Below are 22,447 nucleotides of genomic sequence, written 5' to 3'. Positions count from 1 at the left end.
GGCAAACACTTTTTCACACCATTGTATATACAGTAACATCTTCACTTTTGCGAGTAGTTTATTATTAAGTTTTAAAAATTGCTTTATTTCTGTGCTCTTGCTGTTTCATTACTATGTTGTGCCTTCAATTGTAGTGGTGTAGCTAAACTGTCCAGGGACAGAAACAGTGTTTACTCAATCCTTACATGTAAGGATTTAGATCTATATGTTAAATGTATAGAAGGAGTCAAAGCAATTTCCAAAAGACACATAAGAAAATAAAAATACAATATACAGTACACAGTACACAGGGTAGTATGTTAAAGGAAGGCAAACCAACATCAACATCATAAATAATTATTTTCATGGGGAAAAGTAGCATCTATCTTTATCTGGGACTAATTTTCCTAATAGATGTGGATAATAACATGCTGCTTAAATAATGACTCATGCTGATGCAAGTTTGAGGGGTCCTTTAATGAACTAACCCTGACGTTTTCTGTTGGGTTGTGTTTTTTGCTGCAGGGTGGCTTGGCCCCAGCTGGCACTGAAGGGAGATATTTGTTACAGAGGAGAAACAACAAGAGACATCATGTTGTAATTAGAAAGATTGCTGAAAGAGGTGAAAATAGCAGACGTTTACCGTGCTAAAGTGCTGCACAGCTCTGGACTGCAAAAAGCCATCTTTAAACAATCTGAAAAGGAACATTTAGTTTTGCCACAAGTATCGATTTTCCCCAGCTCCAAACATAAAACTTAGAACGGACTTGCAGTGATTTTTATTATTGTTTTTTTTTTATTGTTCATACACAAAAAAATCCCAGTTTTAGTGTGTGAATGAGCTGACCGAATAAGCTGTGCAGGGTAACCTCCAACTATTACAATATGTTTAGAAATATATAGAAATGGAAATGGCACATGTCACAAATAAGTGAAAGGACTGTTTTTTTTTTAAATCAAGGAATGTATAATCTAACATAATGTTAAAAATACATTAAAATTGATTTTTGGAAACTAAAAACAGGAACTAGAATGAAAAATGTTCTTTAACAACAGTGGTAATTAGTTCTGGAAAGTAGAAATTAGATGAGAGAGTGTGGAAAGGTACTGATGACTCTGACTCTTGTTGAGAAAAAGCTGTGGTCACAGTCTTTGAAGTACAGGTGCTAATCAGAACAATTGGGTAAGTGTCTGAATAGGTTTCAGACTCCCATATCCCAAGAGAAGAAACTTGAAAAGAACTTGAAGAGTGTATATAAGAGGTGACCTTTAAACCTTCGTAATAAACACTTATCTGAAGGTTCAATATCAGCAGCTGTAAAATCCATAATCGAAAGAAGAAAATTATGTAACAGAGTGATTGCAGATCCTATTGCTCCTTCTTTTTTTTACAACAGTACATTTTTTATTATTTTATCAGTATTAACAGTATTATTACTGTTCCTCCCATAATAACATGGGATACTGTTATGTATGAATGGGTTTATGCTAGCGTCTTGTGGACTCAGGTATTAGGTATTACTGAACTGCTTCAGTGTGTTTTGTTAGCAGGCTGTGTGCGATGTTACTCTGACATTCTCTGGCTAGTCTTTAAGGTCAGTTGCTTTTATTATGATAATGATACAAATGCTCATTTGTAGCAGTTTTTTAGCAGTCACAACTACATGTTTTCAAAGGGAAGATAGTTCATATGCACTCCCTAATGTTCTTAGTATGATGTACTATAAATCATTCTCCCTCCACTCTGGTCCGCTGGTGTCTTCTGTAATTTTTTTTAGAATGGCTCACTTAGTGAATCTCTTACTAAAATATCTAGTTTTAAATGGTCATACAGGTCAAATAATTTGTTTAATAAAGAATCCAGTTGTAAAAGTCAGAACTCAGCTGGGAAAACAAATTGAAGACACAGGAATATTTCAGTCCGTAGTAAGCAGTACTGCTAAATAATGCAGGCCAGGACTTATAAAAGTGTGAATTTCCATTAAATTAAAAAATATATTAACCTTTAGAGGAGGTTATATTAAACTTTAGAGGAGGAAATGTTAAGCACTGGGACTGTGCAGTGAAATGTCTTCCTTCAGATGTCTCTGAAACTGGCAGAAATGTAGCTATCAAGATACATCAACAGTCTTGGCCACAGCTGGATTGCAGCCACTGGGGGTGAGCTAGTGTCTGATGATATCACCTGTCACCTGATATCAGCTGTGGAAATCTTTCCTCATTGACTTGCACTTAACAACACCATAGATCTCTTAATGAACTCTACTGGAGTTAATAAGATAAAAATGTATAACCAATCAATTCATAAACTAGATTTATTGAGTCACTTAACTAAGTATAAAGTTTTTATCTCAAATATTTCATGCAATGCTTCCCAGTCAAATCATTAACAAAATGAAATAAAAATTAAAATTAAAACCATGTAGCTGCAACTGATAAACACACATCATCCTGCAAAAGGACATACTGTACCTATTAGGCTCTGTGAAAAGGAAGCACAGAAAAGATAAGCAGGATAAGCAGTCTCAAAACAGAAGTACACCATATCAAGTCACTCTAAAAACATTTTTTTCTGGTTATATAATTAATTTATTTACTTGCTCTAAATAGTAAAATAAGGATGGGGTGGGAGATTATAATAGTAGTGTATACACAAATTATGATCTGTAGGGCCTCCTTTCCAAGATCTTGCCTAGGACTGGTTTGAGTGTTTTGTTTCTTTCAGGTTGTCTTGTCAAGATGTAATACATGTATAATGTTATCTAATTGAAAGTGGAACGGAATCTAAAGGACCATAATGACTTCTATGTGGCACTGAAATAATTGTTTTATTTTTTGGCAGAATTCAGTTTAAAATGAACTCTACGTTCATCTTGTAAATCCTAGAATGGATTAATCCAGTTACTTTTTGGGGGGGTTAATGGGGCATTATTTTGGTTTTCCTGTCTGCTGAAACACTTCATTTGCGCATTGTGTTATACTTTGTTATGCATAACTATAACATAGCCCAGAGGTCATCTATGTATCTGTGCTGTACCTGCATTTCTGATTTAGTGCCACTTGGTCTTCACTATAAAAAGTACAGTCTACAGACTCATATTTAAGGGGCGCAAAATTAACACTCACCTGCTTCCCCTCCATGTTGTGGTTGTGTTTACTAACTCATGCTTCATCAGTAGAAACATTCCTTACATGTATCTCCAGTGCTGGAGGGAAAGTATAGGAAGTCATTAAAACCTGAAAAAGATATAACAGTAACAGTTGAATACTAACCTTTACTTAAAGTGCTAATACGTTGTATCATTCTTCCGAGGTTATTTGGACTTGATGTAAACTAAAATGAATGTATTGTGAATATACAATATACACTTCAAAAATTGTATGTACAGTACTACAATAAACTGTAGTAGCAGATAAAGCTTGTCCCTGAAATAATACATAAAATGGATGGACACATACACTGAAAAGAATACCTTCTTATTTAGAAACAACACATTGCTCTTGTGGTTTATTTTAAACAGTAAATGACAGGAAGCTTTTCCATGTTCTTGGATAAGATCAACTTGTCATTTTGGGTGGAACTCTGGGAAGTGAATGATCAGTTGATCCAGAAGCTTTTATGGAGATTACTAAATGGTCGCATGACCACCTTTGTCAAATGCTAAGCAAGACTCCAATTAAAAAATGAGAGAGGGAGTTATTTTCTGCATGAACTATTTGTATATTATAAATTGATTAAGGCAATTAAAATTAATTATCAGCTTACCAATTGTTATTCAGTTGATTTTAAACTATATAATTGCTCTAGGATCTTGCAGATTCCAAGAGTTTGGTATTTGATCCGACTTTGATCTGATCAGTAGAGCTCAAGGAGAGGCGTGAATCGTGGACTGTACCTTATGTTTTAAAAGGTGAAGTGGTAAAATTGCACATAACATTGTACTCCATTGTCCAAAAACCCTGCCTGGTTTGAACAGAATTCTCTGTACACCCTGTCATTCATTATTAGTAGTTGTCCAATCTTCCAAAGCAGTTTACATTCATAGTTTGTGATTTTACTGAAGCAAACTCGGAGTTCCTTGCTCAAGGATCTCATTGTCCCTCCCACCCAGGGGTTGAATCTACTATTGTCTCAAATACAAAGCCATAACTACTACTCCACTGCTGCCTTCCCATCTTGTAAAATGTTCAGGATATCCCTTATGCAAATAACCTAAATTGTATATTTGTTACATGACTGACTAAAATGTTATTTTATTGCTCTTTTGCAATTCTATGAATTGTTCTATGCCATTTAATTTTTTTTATAATGATTTAACAAGATCTTTGCATATTGTTGTGTCACGGCATGTGCTACTTAAACATTATATTTTGTAAATTTCAATCATTTTGTGAGATCTTTGTTAAAACTAACCCCATAATACAGTAAAATGTGCTTGGAAATATTAGCTGCCAAATAAACCAAAGATAAAATAAGATCAGATAAAGGTAAAATCAACTATTTTATTTGGAATTTGTTTACAAAGTTGTCATCAAAAACTGCAAGGCGTGAAGTTATATTTATGATCAGAACTACTACAAATGTTTCACCTATTTTGGATGTGTTCAGTATATACAATAAATGCAAGAAATTTCAGAATACTCAAATACCAGGTTGCTCCACCTGCTGTGGTGATTACAGCTACAACATGTTGCGGATTTGACTCCTCAAGAAGCTCAAGATATCTGTGGAAACACATTCTCGAACCACTCTGCCAGCAGCAGATCAGTAGTAGTTCTGCTGGGTTCTTGTGGCTTGTGTTATATACTGGTGGTGATTTTTTATTTGTTAATCATAGCTCAGAAATCATTGATCTTCACTGAACTGATAGATTAGCCATGTCGCTGTTACCTTGATGAACCAGACACAGGGATACAAGCAGTCATGCCTCTTATGAGCTCAATCACATCACCCCTTTCTCCCACAACATGGAAAAGGCTTAGTCTGCTGCTACTTTATATTTATTCCTCTGGAATTGTTAGACACTATGTGCTGGGATTTACTCAATAATTAGTTAATAATTAGCCATTCCTATGGATTATAATCCGTAGTATTTTGATAGCGTAGTGTATATTCTATCTTCAGACTTTTCAGTTGTTTTAGTATTGAATAAAAAAATCGAATTGCCACATTTGTCCTATTAATTGGGTTCCAGCTGCATAAGGAGGCTAGTTTAGCTTTTTCTTTGACTGACGATTTAGCCGTTTGTCTTCTGTCTTTCAATACCTGGAATGAATCATCTGGGGGTATTCATCAGTGGTTTCTTGAATCATGCAGAAAATATTTTAAGCAACACAAAAAACAGTTGTGATGTCCAGTTATGTTACATCCAGTAGAGTCCTTGTGCTAAAAACATGGTGAAGAGGGCTTTATGCTGCAAAGAAGCCAACACTTTCAGGCAAAAATATATAGCCTATTGTACCGGAGCTAGTTCGGACACGATGACGTCATCGCCCTCCCTGCGTGTAGCAGGGACCTCAGCCGCCTGGGCTGAGGGAGGTCTCCTTTAGCTCATGCGGCTGGTTCCCTGTTGCGTTATGCCGGAGACCTGGGTTCGCGGCCCCAGGTGTTGCGGGATAAATCGGCGGGATGGAGCAGTTGAGGGCACAAGACCGCGTGGGACTGGAAGGACACATATGTCTTCCAGTTTGTTTTCCAAACTGTTCAAAAGACATCTCTTTCTGAGACTGCCCACATATCACGAAGAGGACATAATAAAATACAAACTAGGTAGGTAACAGCAGACTGGTGTTGACAGAATACATTATTTTCACTTTTTTCATTTTCTCAAGGCTTCAAGCTTTTTTTCAAACCACTCCTGAGAAGAGTTCAGCATGTTAACCACATGTAAAGTACTGCTCACCCTTTGTATGTCCCCAGAGAGTCTGATTCATAGACCATTCAACCAACAACAAAATACTACAGGAAATAAAGAATAATTTTATTGATATGCACAGATGTGCAGAAAATAAGTTTCTGATTTGCTTTTTTCTCCCATAATGTATCAAGATTTGCTTTTCAAACGCTACTTCTAGTTTACATTTTGCATGACAATATACAGGTTTAAGGCTTCAGTAAAATCTCTTACCTTTCATTTGCATAACATTCTCATTAGTGCTCTGTCATTTTTCAGCACCTTTTTTGTTTCCCAGGCTTAATTTTCAGATGGGCTTGCCTGCCATAACAGGGCAGGACTGACTACAAACAGTTGGCTTCCTGTACCTTACACATTTCCTATCTTATAGATATTATGACATCACTTGGGAATCACTCTCTTCTTTTTTGAGAGGTCAGTTAGGGCCCTAATAGTTCGAGCACAGGAAGACGGCTTAGGAGGGGAAACCAACTGTTTATTCACACACTGACTCTGTTGTTCACAGGCATGTGAAGATGACTATAAGGTTTTAAAGATCTGTTAGAGGCAGCAGTTGAGACTAAATTTTGTTTTCTTCCTACAGACAGTGCATAAGGCGGTGTGAAACCTTCTTCACAAAATGCTGCTGAAAAAGACTTGAGCTTTCATTCATCTATGGAGCCACATCTGAGTGATTAATGTTCAGACTGCCTGTGTCCACATTGTACTTCCACATTAATGCCTTTACACAAAAGAGTTATACAAAGCAAGATGAAAAGCCATTAAAAGTTCTCAAGCTCAAAAAAGGGACATATATTATTGTATCATGAATACCCAATTACATAAGCCCCTCCTTAGGAAAATCATAACCATGAAGGCCTTGAGGATAGTTACAGAAGTGTGACAAAGTGTGGAATAGTGCAGGTCCTTGAGCAGCTGTTGCCTTTAACCTCCAGGTACATATTAGCTTCTAATAAACTGGAAGGATAAGGGTGAAGAGTAGAGAGTTGCAATAAATGTCCTACTTTTTCAACGTTTACATTTGTAGAATTCAAAACACATCCTTGAGAAGGAGATGAAAAAACCCAAAGCCCAGGCTTAGCTAGACAGTCCATGGATAGCCTATAGAAAAAAGAAGAAGAATTAGGTACAAAAACAAGAAATCTGCTGAATTCACAGAGTTTTCTGTGTGAAGTGTTTGATGTGCCACATGTCAGGCAGGGCAGTACTGTTGCAGAACCAAACTGCCTATAGTATGTGTGGCATTCTTTCAAGTGAGGAATAAATCAAATAAAAGCAATAACAATTGGCACATACTGTATCATAAATGGCTTCTGCTACAAACACATTTATTTGCTTAATTAATCTAATGATAATGTCTATTCTACTGCTACTTTATACCTCAGCTGCAAAAGTTCAAATCCATCTACAAAATGATACAGTATATTAAGTTTGTCTGTTTTCCTTAAGTGATATTACATATATATATGATATTTGTACAGTTTGGAGGTTAACAGACTACTAGAGTGATGTTACATTCTCAGCTTTGGGAGCCCTGTTCTGGGTCCTGGACTGTACACATCTGCAGATTCTGAGTCTGACATTGGAAAAGGTCACTGCTCTACATTGAGAAAGGGGAATCTTTCTAACAACAGTGACATGAGCAGAAGTAAAATATATGATTCACACAATATCACAGGTTTATTAAAACATGGAATAAACATAAAGCTTTGATATGTTTTTTTCAGAATAACTTATTCCATAAAGTCAGAACCTGTTAAACAGTGCCCCACTAGCCTTCTGAAGTTTCATACACACTATTTGTATTTAACAAATTATCCAATTAATGGGTCAGAACAACATCATTTCCAGTCTGTAGAAATGTTTGGATTGTGGCTGTCTGGTAGCAAAAGTTAGAAATGTTTCACTTTAATAAGTGAATGAAGGTAAGCATCTACTAAATGATGCACTGTACATATTTCTAATATTTGAAGATTACCTTTGATGTATTACACCTCTTTTGTTTTATAAAGCATATTTTCAGTGCATACTAGGATACAAGTCAATGTTTCTGATAAATACTTTTAATTTAAGTGATAGAAAAGAGTACACAAGGCAATAATGTGTCTTACTGACCCTTCTTTGATTGTCATAGGTTTCTTCTGTTTCATCATCAGTGAAGGTCAGAGACTCTTTGGAATCCTGCATCAAAGAGATCTATAGAAAAAAGTGGATTATATGTAATTATATATTTTTTCAGTTATACTGTATATACACTTTCATATATAAAACTAGACCTATAACATGCAGTGTATCCTCAATGCCATTTATTTTCTACATACAACATATATTCTTACCTTTTCAAAGATTGGATCTTGAATAGCGCCATTTATAGATTGCATCTTAATAAAGAGGACTGCGTCATGCACAGATATAAACATAATGTCTTTCTTCACCACGTCATCAAAAAAGCCACAGAATTCCAGTTTTTGAGCAATTTCATCTAACAATAGAAGATATTTTGCATTATTCACAAATATGATGCAAACAGCATTGTAATACCAGAGATCTATGATTTTCAAATTAAAATTATATAGTATTAAACAAATGACAGCTGTATCATTGTATGTATTCTGCAGCAGTCTGCAAACTCTGCTTTTCAGATTCAAGTATTTGAAATGATTTAGCAGTTTTTGTTTAATAGACTAATATAATACAAGTGAAAAATCCCTCCGGTAGATTAACATTTATTTAAACATTCACTATAGATTACAATATTGATATCATACCATCATATCCAGCGATATAGACATTCACACCTATTCTCTGGAATTCTTTAATGACCTGTTAGGGCATGAAAAATAATTAGGAATTTTATCATGAACAGTTTTATACAGGTAACCATTTAAACTCTTAAGCATATCATTGCTTTGGAGGTTTAGCACAATGTTTTGATGATTGGCAAAACACTGTGCTAAACCCCCAAAGGAATTATATGTGCAATACTTTGAAATGAGAGGCTATCTGCCATAATAACAGCAATTAGAAAACTATAACATCTCTACTGTGGAAGCAGTAGAGATGAATTAACACAACTGTGAATTAATAGAATTTTTCTGTTTGGAAAGGTCTTTGGATCTGAAAAAGTGCAGAACGGATTTACGCACCAACTTTAAGGACTTCACAGATACGACGTCAAGAAAGGATGTTGCAGAAAAGTCCAGGATGAGGCTGTGGAAGCTGACTTTAGGCACTGCCACCTTCACAGGCAGGTCAGAATCCCAGTCCACTCGTATCTCCACCTCTGTGGTGGGAATACCGCTCTCCTCCATCTCCTCCAGCTCCTCCATCTCAAAGCCCTCGTTATCAATCCCCATGGTAGACACCACACCGTTCTAACCAGAGAGAGCAGGACATCCACTTACAGTAAATCACAAGCCACAAAAACAAGGGCTGTCATAGTTCTGTACAAAAGACAAAATCATCTTCAAAACTAGAGCCGTTTACTACTTGATTCTTGTTTTGAAAAATTTGTGGTGAGTTTTGCTACAAAAATTGTGTTCGGCATTTAAAACTACACTAAAAAAAACATACTTAGAATCACGAATGTTCTTTTTAGGTTTAACCATGTTGTCGCAAATTTTCCAAAAACCTTCTTGAGATTCAATGAAAATGTTAAGCAAACAGTCCCCCTAGTGGATAGAAATGTTATTGAAATTTAAACAGCAGGTGCTGGGAACATTATGAACACAAACCTTTCCCTACAGATTCCTCCTATTGTGGGTCATGGAGGAGCTAGAGCCTATCCCAGCAAACAACAGGCGCAAGGCAGGGTACCCCCTGGATAGGACACCAGTCCATCGCAGGGCAGACAGACGCACACACTCATACCTAGGGCCAATTTTCCAAGAAATCAACTAACCTACCAGTATGTTTTTGCATTATGGGAGGAAACCCATGCAAATACAAGGAGAAGAAGCAAACACCATTCAGATAGCACCCCAGGTCCAGAACTGAACCTAAGGCCCCACCTTCCAGAAAAATCCTTCCAGAACTTGTGCTGAAAAACTCTGTTTTAGTAAAAACAGACTTGCCTCTTACACAAAATACTGTAGCTCAAGTCAGACAGGAGGTAACATGTTGACTTGGTAGAATCAGAATTATTAAGGAATCGCATATTATATATTTACCTCCCAAAAACATTAGGAAACCACAAAGTAACCACAAAGTGTTGTACCACAAAGTAAAAAATTACAGAAACATTAAAATAAAACATGTAACCCATACATTACTTTATTATTTGTTATGATGTTCCCAGCATCAGAAACATACAGTACACACAAATCTTACCTTTGTAGCTCTTAAGCTTCCTTTCTTAATGAGCTTCTGGATCATCTTCAGTGCCTTCGTCCTCTTCTTCAACACTCGGGCAGCATCAACACCGACCTGAATCACAAATTTAGTTTAAAATGCTGTGGATTTCACACACAATTGACATTTCTCAAGATTAGTGCTTCTGATGAAATCAACTTACTACTGCCTTCAAGCGGTCTTTAAAGTAGTCAATGTTAGCGAAGTAAATTGGTGAATTGCATTTGAAGATTTTGATTCCAGGTATTTCTGCAACCTGGAAAAAAACCCATGTGTACAGTACAGTATTTGATAAGGCATTGGAATATCAACAGGAATTGTGTTAATTAGGTTTTGAAAAACTCTGTTCTATCTAACTGAACCTTTTTTAATTAATTTTTGTGACACAGGAAGACTACTCCACACAGAATAGTCTGTTTTAAAGGAAGTTCTTTTCTTTGAAAATAAAATAGTTTATAACAAATAAATATGCATATTCAATGTTATATACACAAGTTAGTGGAAGTGAAGGTTGTTTTCTGTCAGTGAAAACGAACGTGTGTCTTACGTGCTTGTAGTCTTTGATATTCTTGTAGATATCTGTCCCTGGAAAGTTCCCCAGAGCAGAACAGGTGGGGCTGAGACCGAAGAGAAGAGGTCATTAGTGGCTGAGAAATACTTGAACACTCATAAACAGGGGAATGAAGTGAACATTACCTAATATTATTGCTTTACTGAATATTGCTGAACATTATTACTTGAGAATTATAAAATAACAATAGCAAACCAATCATACTGGCTGCTTTCCATTAGGAGACACTCCCCTTCTATAGTCCTGAGCAATCCACGAGCCCTGAAATATCACTGTATGTTTCCATGCCACCACCAGGGGTTTTATGTATGTGCAGAGAGCCGATAACATCAACCAGCACAGGTCTAAATGATATTTCACTCCTCCCCAAATCCACTGTCAAAAAGACTCAGATCTGTAAGTATTTCAGAGTTATTTATTCAATAGTAATAAGAACAGCAACAAAAAGCTTTACATAGCACTTTAATCACAAAGGATCCCATTGTGGTTTAAGTATAAGGAGAGGACCTACTTCATCCACCACAGAGCTGTAGCCCTTACCTGAATGATGCCTGGCAGCTAGTTTGCACAAGCAACAATCCTGCACAAATATCAGGTGAATGGCTTCACCAGTTGAATTGAGAGTTAACTTTGGGGAGGCCAGATTGTGCAGGCTCAAAGAGGAATTTAACCATGACACCAAGGTTAACACCAATACACTTACAAACACTGCTATGGTATCTTTAATCTTTAATGTCCAAGTAGTCAGGACATGTTACTTACAACTGAGTTCTGTACACTACCGTGACCAACTCAAACACAAGACCTGCCAGCAGCCCAAGGTCAAGTCCCAGGATTATGGATCCAATGCAGGTGAAAACCCAGATTATCTAAAAAAATATACATTTAAGAGGTTCACGATGTCTTCTCAGTATAATAAAAATAAAGAAATTTGAGAAGAATATTATAATATATTCTATTTTACACACAGTTTTGAAGTTTAATCTCTAAATACACAGGACTGTAGATTCCAATAAACAGCTGCAGCTCAGGTACTAACTACTGACCAGGATCCACTACCCACAATCCTCCTGCATTACTGAATTGTCTTTTCCCTTAAGGAGCATTAGTCAGAGGTGGTTGAGATTATTGTAGCTGTGAGCTAAAAAAATGCTCAGTTCAGAGCTCTTCAGCTCAGACATACCCTACTGGGTGAGAGGAATTGAATCTGAGCAAATTGTCCTTATATAGTTCCTGGTCAACTAAGGCCAAATAGGTTGCGTCTTGTAACTAGTGAATAATCAATTATGCTTTCCTAGACTAGAAAAACATAATTAGTGTAGACTAGTGTTCTGTGTTCCCTGCATGCTATTCACACAAATAATCCCTGACACTGACAGCTAGAATTCCCTCTTGGAGACTCTTTAATATAATGGGCAGAAGTTAAAGATTCAGTAAAAGGACCCCTAAATATAATGGTATATTGGCCTAAATCACAATGCACATCAACAAAGGCAATAAAACTAGGCTACCTGGTCCATTATTAGAGCTGTTGCTCTTTCCTATGTGTCACTTCTAAATTCTGAAGAGGCAAAGAACTCTTAATTACTTCTCCATGAAAAAAGTGAACTTCAATTACTTTGGATTGAACTCATGTCAGCCTGACATATTTTCCCAAGCAGAAAGGATAAAATGGTTGTTGAAATCTTACACAGTCTATTTTGTTCTGCCTCCACAGACGAGGAACATCCAAAATTTGCATGAACATTCCTTTCAGGTTAGCAATGACGATGGCAGCCAAGACAGACTGCAAAAGAGAATTAGGTCTGAAGGTTATGAGCAGATCCTTGGTTCAACACAAAACATTTCAACCTACTGAAGTAAATTTCTATTACATGGTTTAAGAGGTTAACCTGATGTGAAAAGAAGCAATTACACCTACCTTTTGAAGAGGTTCCAGCAGGTTGCCCAGTGCAAATATAACGATCATTACTATTGCAGCTGAGATTATGCCAGCAATCTGATGGAAAAAGCAGCAAAGCTCAAGTCAATCTAAGATCTGATGGAAAAAATGGCAGCCTTTTCAATGGTGATTTTTTAATCTGGTACTTTTACAGATATCAAGGCATTGCACACTCCTTACTGAGAAAATGTTCTTCGTTCTCTGCTTTCTGCTACATTGCAAGAAATACTCCAGAATTAGAGAATAATTGTTCGCCAAAATAAGAAATCAAAATCCAGAATTCTTACACCTGCGAGAATCAGAGCTGTATCTTATCCAACTAGGGGAAGGGGCAGAAAACTCAATAGCGCTGGCACAGCCTGAGTGAGCTCTCTTAAATAATATGTTGTTCTTATTATAGTTGTTTTTAACTGTTTACTAATTGTTATCACTTTGGCAACTCTGTAATTTATTAGTCATACCAATAAATTGATATGGTAGATTATTTGGCTTCAGGGAAAATTGCTCCTGGTGTGACTGTGTGTTTGTGTCTGTGTGTGCCCTGTGATGGACTGTTGTCCCATCCAGGGTCTATCCTGCCTTGCGTCCTTTGCTTGCCCAGAGAGGATATAACACCCCTTGGACCCTGTACTTGATAAAGGGCTAGAAAATACCTGTGTCTTTCCACCAGTGCTCTCCTGAACAGCTGCACGTGACAATGAAGTGGTGGCAATGAACCCAGAGAAAGCTCCCGTGAAGATATTGCAGATTCCAAACGTAATGAGCTCCTGGGAAATAAGATGCTGTTGGCCTTCATTTGCACAAAGAATTACATTGGCTAGGACTGCTCAACATCAGAGCTTCAATTAGATTAGGGGATGCAATACGCATTTAAAACGCACCCAAGTAAAGGGGCTCTATAAACATACAGCTCCAGGAATGATCTACTCACTTCTTCCACAAATCAAGTGATCAAAATTTGTAGTGTCAAATGATGGGATTGCTGTAGAATTCTGTAGAATGTTTCTGATTACATAGTGACTGTATTTTAATAGTATTAATCCCTCTTTACAGCCTTTAGAAATACTATTTATAAAAATAAACACTATTTATACATGACTATAAAGAGACAGTGCCTCACAAAGAAATATTTCCTCCACCCTTTATGTTAAAGTAAATCTAAACAAAGAAATCCAGCACTTCAGCATCTTGGTCAATCTGCACATTCCTTTTGTTCTGCTTCTATTTTTATTTTATCAGAATATGGGAGTTTAGTGAGTTAAAAAAAAGTTAGAACCAAGGCTGGCTGACAGGGAGAATTACACATAAAACTGTAACAATATATAACAACTGTTTTAAGTATAGCCGAGAGTATATTAAACGTAGTAAATGCCCTCATAAATACATGTATGTATATAACATGGTACATACACACTGCTTTCTCAGGGTTTGTTTCTCTATGAAGGATTACACCAATTGAACAATTTGCATTATGAACACATAAATAATATCTTCTAAAAGGATTTAGTGGGAGAATCTGATTGAGAGGGCACAATCACGGTACTAACCTGATTTCCATCTATGACGTAGTCATGCTTTGTAGCGTACACTTTACCTACAGAAACAGCCACAGCATACGCAACCACAGCCGTGGAGAAACTGGAGCTGGCAAGGCTCGAGAACAACGTCACATCAGGGTTCTGAGGGGGCAGAAATCTAATAGATACATACAACTGTAAGAATAATTCAAATTCATCTACGTTGCATTTGATATGAAGCAAGATTGCTACTGTACCTCCTATATTAAACTTTAGCCAAAAAAACAACATAACTCTGTGCAGACTGCTCCTATGAGAAAAGCTGGAATTCTGCGTACCCTCTAGGGATGCTCTGTACAATGTTGGCATTATACTTTGACTTCAGGTCTACTCCATACGAAATGCCTGTTGCTATGATAGTCTGTAAAGAAAACAACAACAGAGTGCAGTTATCTTGTCACTAGCAGTGGGAAGGTGATTCGGTAGGGTGAACAGAAACATTGTGAACTGTAGGAAAGAGAGAATAGAGCACTATTTTAATCATCAGGTAAACACCCATTAAAAAGTGTGAAATGGAAAAATAAACATTTTTCTCATAAATGTCAAAACCATTATCTTCTATGAAAAGACAGTAAAGCAATGTGTCAGCATTTTCATTCTGATGAACTGTGCAATTCCTGTAGGTTTGTATAATACTGTATACTAAATATTAAACTGAAAAATGTCTTACAAGTTTTCTAAAGATGTTACAAATAATACATTTTATTTAAGAGCAACAAATCAATAGAAATGTACAGGCCATCTACAGGTTATTTTCATAAGGGTTTGCCTCACTTGTCTATTGACCTGTGTTGCACTGTTTTTTTTTCATTTAGCAAACTTTATACAGGAGGATATTTTGTGTTTGTACACAGAATATGATTTAAAATACTATAACACGTTGCAGGACAATGCTTTGTTAATAGTTTTCTTCAGGAAAACCGCAGAATTGTAACATTCAAAATAAACAAAATTACAGCAGTTTAGATGGTGCAAATTTAAAATCCTAGTAAAAACTTATTATAATGTTTGCATTGTAGGCAAGTTAATGACATAACACAATACACTATCATTTAATATAACATTGAATCCATTCACATACACTTATGATAAGAAAGAAAAAAATACATTTGGTGAGAATAAAAGATGACGTAGTTCTACTGCACTTGAATCTACAGTATGCAGTCTAAATTGACACCCCGATGGAAAGAGCTCAGACTCGCTTTGTAAGGAGTGATAATTTTGCTGGCTACTTTCACCATCCTGTCTGTTTTTATTGCATGTGTTTAGGTTTTCAAACCAGGCTACCACAGTGAATGTTTCGGCAGATTCAATGAAGGTTTTATAGAATAAAGTCTTGAAATGTTGCTTTTTAAGACAAAGACACACAATGTTGAACGCCTGATTAAAACTATGATGCTTTGTTGCTGAATCTGTTTGTAGATCTGTTGTGTAGCTGTAAGTATAGAAATGAAGAAGCACCAGTAATTAAGAACATAACCTTTACTGAAAAATGTGGCTATTACATTCCTTTTTCTATCATTCTACTTCTTCCGTGAATAATGTATGTTTGGATGTTTCCAGTAACTGAAATAACGAGTAACAAGAAAGTACTCACCACTATCACTTCAATGGGAATAGGTACTGGGATCTTATGCTGGAATTTAGCATTGATTTCCTTGACCACCATTACAATAAGAATTGTCAACAACCCAGCAATCAGGTCTGCAATGTTGGTTTGCTGAATGTTTTTAAATATGTCAATGATTGGCTAAAGAAGAAGAAAGAAAAAAAACAGTGATCTTTTTAATACTTTGCCAAAGTTGGTTTAGTTTAAGACTAATGTTTGTTCATCCATCCATTTTTCTATGGATTGGTACAGGCTGATGGGGAACCAGAGCAATTGGCGTAAAGCATGGTACACCCTATACAGGATGCCAGTCCATTGCAGGGCACCTACTGACACATTCATGCCAGGGAGAAATTTCCCAAACCAGTTAACTACCAGTACATCTTTGGACTGTGGCTGGATAGTGGACCAACGAGAGGAAACCCATGCAAACATGGGGAGAACATACTGTATACTCAAAACAGATAGTACCAGTACCCCAGCTTAAGAATTAAACCCAGAGCTTGCTAACCATTGTGCCACCTCTGACTTAAGTGTGAATTTAACTTAATTTCTGCAGAGTATAAGAAAGTGTTTTCAGTTGTTTTAAAATATAGCTTGGAAAAGATGCTGTTTTTTAAATGATTATTCCATTTAAATCAAGAGTCACATCTAAAGGACAGCAACAGGGCAACATAAGAATGCGAGAACACTCTGAACTGTGGAACTGACATTCCCCAGATATTTGTAGGAAAAAATACTCACGTATATAATAGATAAAACTCCGATGTAATTTCCTGTTGGTACAGCTAGAACTATTTTCGCTTGAGAGACCAACACTTGGAATGCAGCTGCAGTGGTAAATCCTCCAACCAAAGGATCAGAGAGATACCGGACTACAAAGCCAATCTGCAACACACCCATGCCCAGCTGTAAAACAAAATGATCACTACAGAGTTAAAACTGTCTGTATGTACAGCATGCACGAATGATAGTAGCAAGATTTACAGAACCGTAAGTTCACAATGTTAAACTTTGCCTTAAAACCTGTTGCTTTAGAAGATTTAAAAGTGCCATTATTCTGCCATGCCAGGAAGTTGTAAGGGCTGCACTCTGCTCTACTATACCGTATGCATAATACTACCAAATTCCTAAATTCCTAATGGTGATATTTTTTTAAAATATAAACTAATATGTGTGGGGTCTGGGTCTTTGCAATCTGACTGAGGAATTCAACTTTACTGCTGAAACAGATCACAATGTTCCTAATATCTGTAGAAACAGTAATTAATAGATGAGTATTTTCTCCATTGGTTTTACCTGGAAAAATCCAATGAGATACGTCATTGCTATAGCCACAAGTACTCTTTGTGCGTCCTGGGCGTTTGTATCGATTATAGCTGTTCCATTGCCAGTTGTCCCATTAATGGTCTTTATGAAGTCGGAATCAGGAGTCATACTTAGAACCACTGATCCTACCATCAGAGAGGTCACTGCAAAGGGGCCTGTTGAGAAGCAAACAGAGGTGCAGACCATAGTGAAAATGAAACACTCCCACACACAGTATCACGTGTGAAACTAAGTATCATGTGGCCCAGCTACATTTCATTCTTGTCTTCCTGATTATAACGCTAAACTATACAGAATTTGGGAAATCATCACAGTATTTCTGACTTGTAATAAAAAAGTTCTTCTACAAGTTTGTTTTAAAAAACTGAACACTGTTGGAATTTCTGTGCAACATTTCAATGAAGCCTTATGTCAAAACACATTACACGTTCAAGCTTACCTACAGAAATGTGTCTTGAGGTTCCCAGAAAGAAATAGGTCAAAATGGGGAAAAAGGCTGCATACAGACCATATTTGGGAGGGACAGCAACCAGCAGTGCATACGCCAGCCCTGCATGACAAAACAGGAAGGTAAAAACCTCATTAAGTCTAAGTCCTGTCATACATTACAACAGAGGTTTGCATACCCCAAAAATCTTTTTTTTTCAATCACACACAAGAGGCACATCCTGAGTTGTGATGTAGAAAGTAAAGGGGCTTTTAGGACTGACGATTCCAGGGAAACAGAGCCGGAGAACTAGAAGACCCCCACTGCCTAGTTTTGAATAAAGCTCTCTGAATCTGTAAACGGTCCAAGTGGAGGTCTGTGATGGCAGCCCATCTGACAGAGTCTGACAGAGAAGCATGTAATGCTTTGCAAATCATCAAGAAAAGCTGAAAAGCCACATGACAAGAGACAGAAAACCAATACAGTTGAGAGTTATAAATTTTCATTTTAGTGTAATAATAATAATAATTGCTTACACTTATATAGCGCTTTTCTGGACACTCCACTCAAAGCACTTTTACAGGTAATGGGGACTCCCCTCCACCACCACCAATGTGCAGCATCCACCTGGATGATGCGACGGCAGCCATTGTGCACCAGAATGCTCACCACACATCAGCTATCAGTGGGGAGGAGAGCAGAGTAATGTAGCCAATTCATAGATGGGGATTATTAGGAGGCCATGATTGGTAAGGGCCAATGGGAATAGTGTCCCCATCACTATACTGGGGCATTAGGACCCACATGGACCGCAGGGTGAGCATCCCCTGCTGGCCCCACTAACACCTCTTCCAGCAGAAACCTTAGTTTTTCCCCAGGAGGTCTCCCATCCAGGTACTGACCAGGCTCACACCTGCTTAGCTTCAGTGGGTTACCAGTTGTGAGTTGCAGGGTGATATGGCTGCTGACAGGGGTACTGTATGTGTAATTATAAACTATTAAGAAGGTTTGATGTAGGACACAATTAAAGCATGAAACAATATTTTTATGACAGGTTGTTGAGATTACTTCTAATTTTGATTATTTTGCTAAAATTAAAATAAGGCATTTTCCAAAGAGTCCTAATATGTTGTTCAAATTGCAATCCTGTATCCATCAAAAGCCCACAATTTCTGACAATTTCTCATTTCAGCAAAGAATTGAGAACAAAGAATTGGAGGCAACTTCTTTACACAAAGGGTTGGGAGAGTCTGAGACTGGAGCCAGTGGGAGTCACAACCGATACCACGATTTCTTTCAAGTGGCAGATCTTCAGATCACTTTCCTACTCTGCAAGGTGATTCAAAAGCCTCCTCCAGCAACATCTTGAAAGAAACTGGGGTATCAGCTTCAATGTCATGGCTGGATGCCTTGTTCCAGACTCCTGTAACATTCAGAATATCCAGAAACACACCACACTACTCTGTATATACTGAAGCACTTGCACTTAAAAGGTGAGATGACATGAGAATGTGGCAGACCCTCGAACTCCATGTACTGTACAGTTCTGAATTCAGGAGACTTTCTTGTTAGTTGTGTGCCTCAATGTGTCAAAACTCAAAAAGAAATAAAAGAAGGATAAATTGACAGAGCTTAACCTCCCTTGTATGAACATGGAAGTTCAGGCCCTCCGTGTTATATTTTCAGCTGCACCTTGAGAACTGCGTTTGCAGACCTTTATCATTTACCTGGTTAACAAACAGTCACATGTTGTTTGTTTAAAGAATTCTGGCCTTCTGAACAACCTTGAAAGTCTGCCCATTGTTCCAGATCAGTTTAAGTAATTCTCCAAAGACAATCAATGGTAGCACTATTAAAAATATCTTACGCATGTTTTAATTCTTTATCAGCACTAATGGAATAATTCAAGATTTAGACACAATGTTTCGGAATTAGAAGACATAGAAAGTCAAAGCCAAAGAGAGAAAATCTGTGACTTGTCTTTTTCCAAGTCCAATTCTAGACATGTAAAGTAGAGTACGGTATGTACAGTATATCTCTATAGTATTTTCCAATTGAAACATCCTGCAATCAATTTACTAAAGCAAATAACCTGGATACTTCAATACATTCAGATGTGGCATACAGTGAATGATGGATTAAAATCAATGAGGTATCTAGTGAATATACTATACAACAATACTGCCAGCAAACAAAGCACACAATGAAGCAAAATGTGGCATGTATTTTTTCTTTGATTTTACAAGACCTACATGTCTAATTCCCTTTGAACCACTGTTACTTTAGTATCGGTGAGTGAATTAACTTTTCCTTGCCCAAATCATAACTTTATACCTTCTCTTTGGAAAACTGCTGTGTGCATGTTATGATTCTGCCCCACATGTCCCTGTTGGATGATACTTACCCTGTAAAGTACACACAAGTCCAGTACTGACTCCTGAGATAATATCACTGGGCAGCCACTCCTTTACTCTGTAGTTAGGCAACCAGTCCAGAATGGGGAACATACTCCTGACCATACGTAGGGCCCTTTTGCTTGAGCAGCTTCAAGATAAACAATAGGATGTGTTCAGTAGAAAAAAAAACCCAGCTTTATTGGGTGAATTCTGTGTAAAAGTGTTCTTAGCTTTTTCATAGGCTGCATATCATATTGCATGGATTTAGTGTTGTCCCCGCTGAAAATATTAGGCTATTCCCCTAAATCTAGGCTCAGGAACAATTCTCAAAGCTGACTGCGAGTTCCTATATAATGGAAGGACATGTGGTACAAAGATGAAATGTACAGTACAGTAGGTAACAGAACCTTTCTATTAAGAAACTTCATTTCTTTCCTATGTGATAAGCCTTTGATAATTTGTTCAATCTGCTTCTGCCATGAGTTTTCAAAATAAATTAAAAAGAGAACATAAAACATATCAGAAGTATAGGTTATTAGGTGGAGTCTAGCTCGTTTTATCAAAGCATGACAGTTGGCTACACATCCAAAGCAGGAAAGAGATTTGGCAAAATAGTACTCTTTAAAAAGACTTGTGAAGGTGCCTTTTCTCTCTTCTTTTACTCTCTGAAACTGTGAGAAGCACAAAGACAAATAAAAAGAATTCAGACTACAACTTACACTAATAAGAGTGTGTGAAAGGGTGTTGCAATCTCCCAACCAAGAAAAGACTTACGTGCATGACTTTTGAAGTTTGTTTCGGAAAGTCTTAGGCACTCTGGCTTTACTTTCATTGTCTTCTTCAAAAGTAGGTTTGGAGTAAATTGGCCGTACGACAAAGTAATTATGTTCAGGAGAACGATCCATTATCTCTTTTCTAAGGAAACAACAGATAAAATTAAACACTCATATTTAATAAACATTTTACTGATTTATTTTATACAGAAACTTCAAAATAAAGTATGATTTTATTATTATTTGGTTCAAATAAGAAAACCTTGGTATACTATTAGTGCACGTTGGTAGTGTTTAAATTTTTGACACTGCAATTTTCCCTGAAGTAAAATATACAAACTATAGAAGTGATATCAAAAATTGGTTTAGCCTCATACAATGTATGTGAAATGATTTAAACATTTCATTTAAAGTTAAAACAAGGACAAATTAAATTTAAAATTTACAACATTTTCAATTTTACCAATGTACAATTTACAACATTTTTATTTTTAATAATGCTATATGCAGTTAAATAATAATTATGTACTATTAAATGTGATCATTTATTTTATTTTATTATTTTATAATCTGGAAAACTATTGCTTGAGCATTTGACAAATATCTGCAAAATCATTAGACTAATGTAGCTTGTGTTATAATATTAATTTGCATACTGTTCTCAAATTTAGATAGATATTGCTTTTTTGTTTTACCATACATTATAGTGAGTATATATTTTCAAAATCCTTTTTTTCTAACTTTAAACATATTTCATCTCTTACAGAAAGAGATGAAGGTCTTAGAAAACCTCATCAAAATATCTAAGATACAGTTTCTCACTGACTACCATAAACTGTTCAACAGAGAAACACAGGCTTAAAGAACTTACCACTATTTCAGATGAGCTTTTTGAAAACAGGATTGTGTTGTGTGATCTCGTATTCTGAAAACAAACAAAATGTATTCTACTTTCACCTGCAACTGGGAAAATCAGGAACTCTTGGTCATTTTCTTTTCTGCAGTTTATTAACAGAAAGTTATAGGTGGTATTTTAAACAGGATCAGTAGTAAAGGTGCTTAATAATGTCACTAAAGTTCTTTTTTGCTTACCATGAAATGCAGCTTGATCCTTTAATTTAAAAATGTAAATGCGTGTAGAATCAACACACATTTTGACAGTGTGGTATTCTCTAATCCTACCATTGTCATATGATTAGTAAGTACTATAAGACATTCATTTTATTTTAAAAAAAGTCCATTTTAATTTAAAATATATTAAATTATACTGTATATTCCACAAAATAAGATGCATTTTGATTAACCCACAAATGAATAATGAATTACCTTAGCTTATTGGTATCCCTCTTTTAGAAAGGAAAATCCAAACTGTTGAATTTTGCCTTTGGTTTTGCTGTTTATATAGGTTTCAGCAATCACTCTGTTATTATACAAGGAAAATGAGAACTAACTGGCACACGCTTGGTTTCAAATGTCATCCCTCCCCATTTATTGTACCTCTTCTGATTTGCAGTTACGTTTTTCATTTTTGTTCTTTTGCAAACAAATTTTGTTCCAGATTGCAGGGTCACACAATTTG

The 22,447-nt window shown here is 36.5% G+C and overlaps 1 protein-coding gene across 1 annotated transcript; it reads right to left on the bottom strand.

Moving 5' to 3' along the window:
- Positions 1 to 6,144: 6,144 nt before the first annotated feature.
- Positions 6,145 to 22,229, bottom strand: LOC148829682 (pendrin-like). The gene is made up of 22 exons (XM_088924265.1): positions 22,195 to 22,229; positions 21,740 to 21,793; positions 20,870 to 21,010; positions 20,104 to 20,243; positions 17,712 to 17,822; positions 17,243 to 17,427; positions 16,688 to 16,852; positions 15,932 to 16,084; positions 14,613 to 14,695; positions 14,305 to 14,452; positions 13,411 to 13,524; positions 12,737 to 12,814; positions 12,506 to 12,601; positions 11,578 to 11,684; positions 10,792 to 10,861; positions 10,408 to 10,500; positions 10,224 to 10,319; positions 9,041 to 9,268; positions 8,663 to 8,717; positions 8,231 to 8,376; positions 8,010 to 8,090; positions 6,145 to 6,995 (listed from the first exon to the last, which is right to left on the bottom strand). Exons 3-22 carry the CDS (start codon positions 20,998 to 21,000, stop codon positions 6,972 to 6,974), a joined length of 2,304 nt encoding a protein of 767 aa, XP_088780391.1. The 5' UTR covers positions 21,001 to 21,010; positions 21,740 to 21,793; positions 22,195 to 22,229; the 3' UTR covers positions 6,145 to 6,971.
- Between the last annotated feature and the right edge of the window lie 218 nt (positions 22,230 to 22,447).

This window comes from Atractosteus spatula, chromosome 8 (assembly GCF_055471065.1).
Source record: "Atractosteus spatula isolate fAtrSpa1 chromosome 8, fAtrSpa1.hap1, whole genome shotgun sequence".
Lineage (NCBI taxonomy): Eukaryota > Metazoa > Chordata > Actinopteri > Semionotiformes > Lepisosteidae > Atractosteus > Atractosteus spatula.
This window is presented reverse-complemented; position numbering and strand designations above follow the sequence as displayed.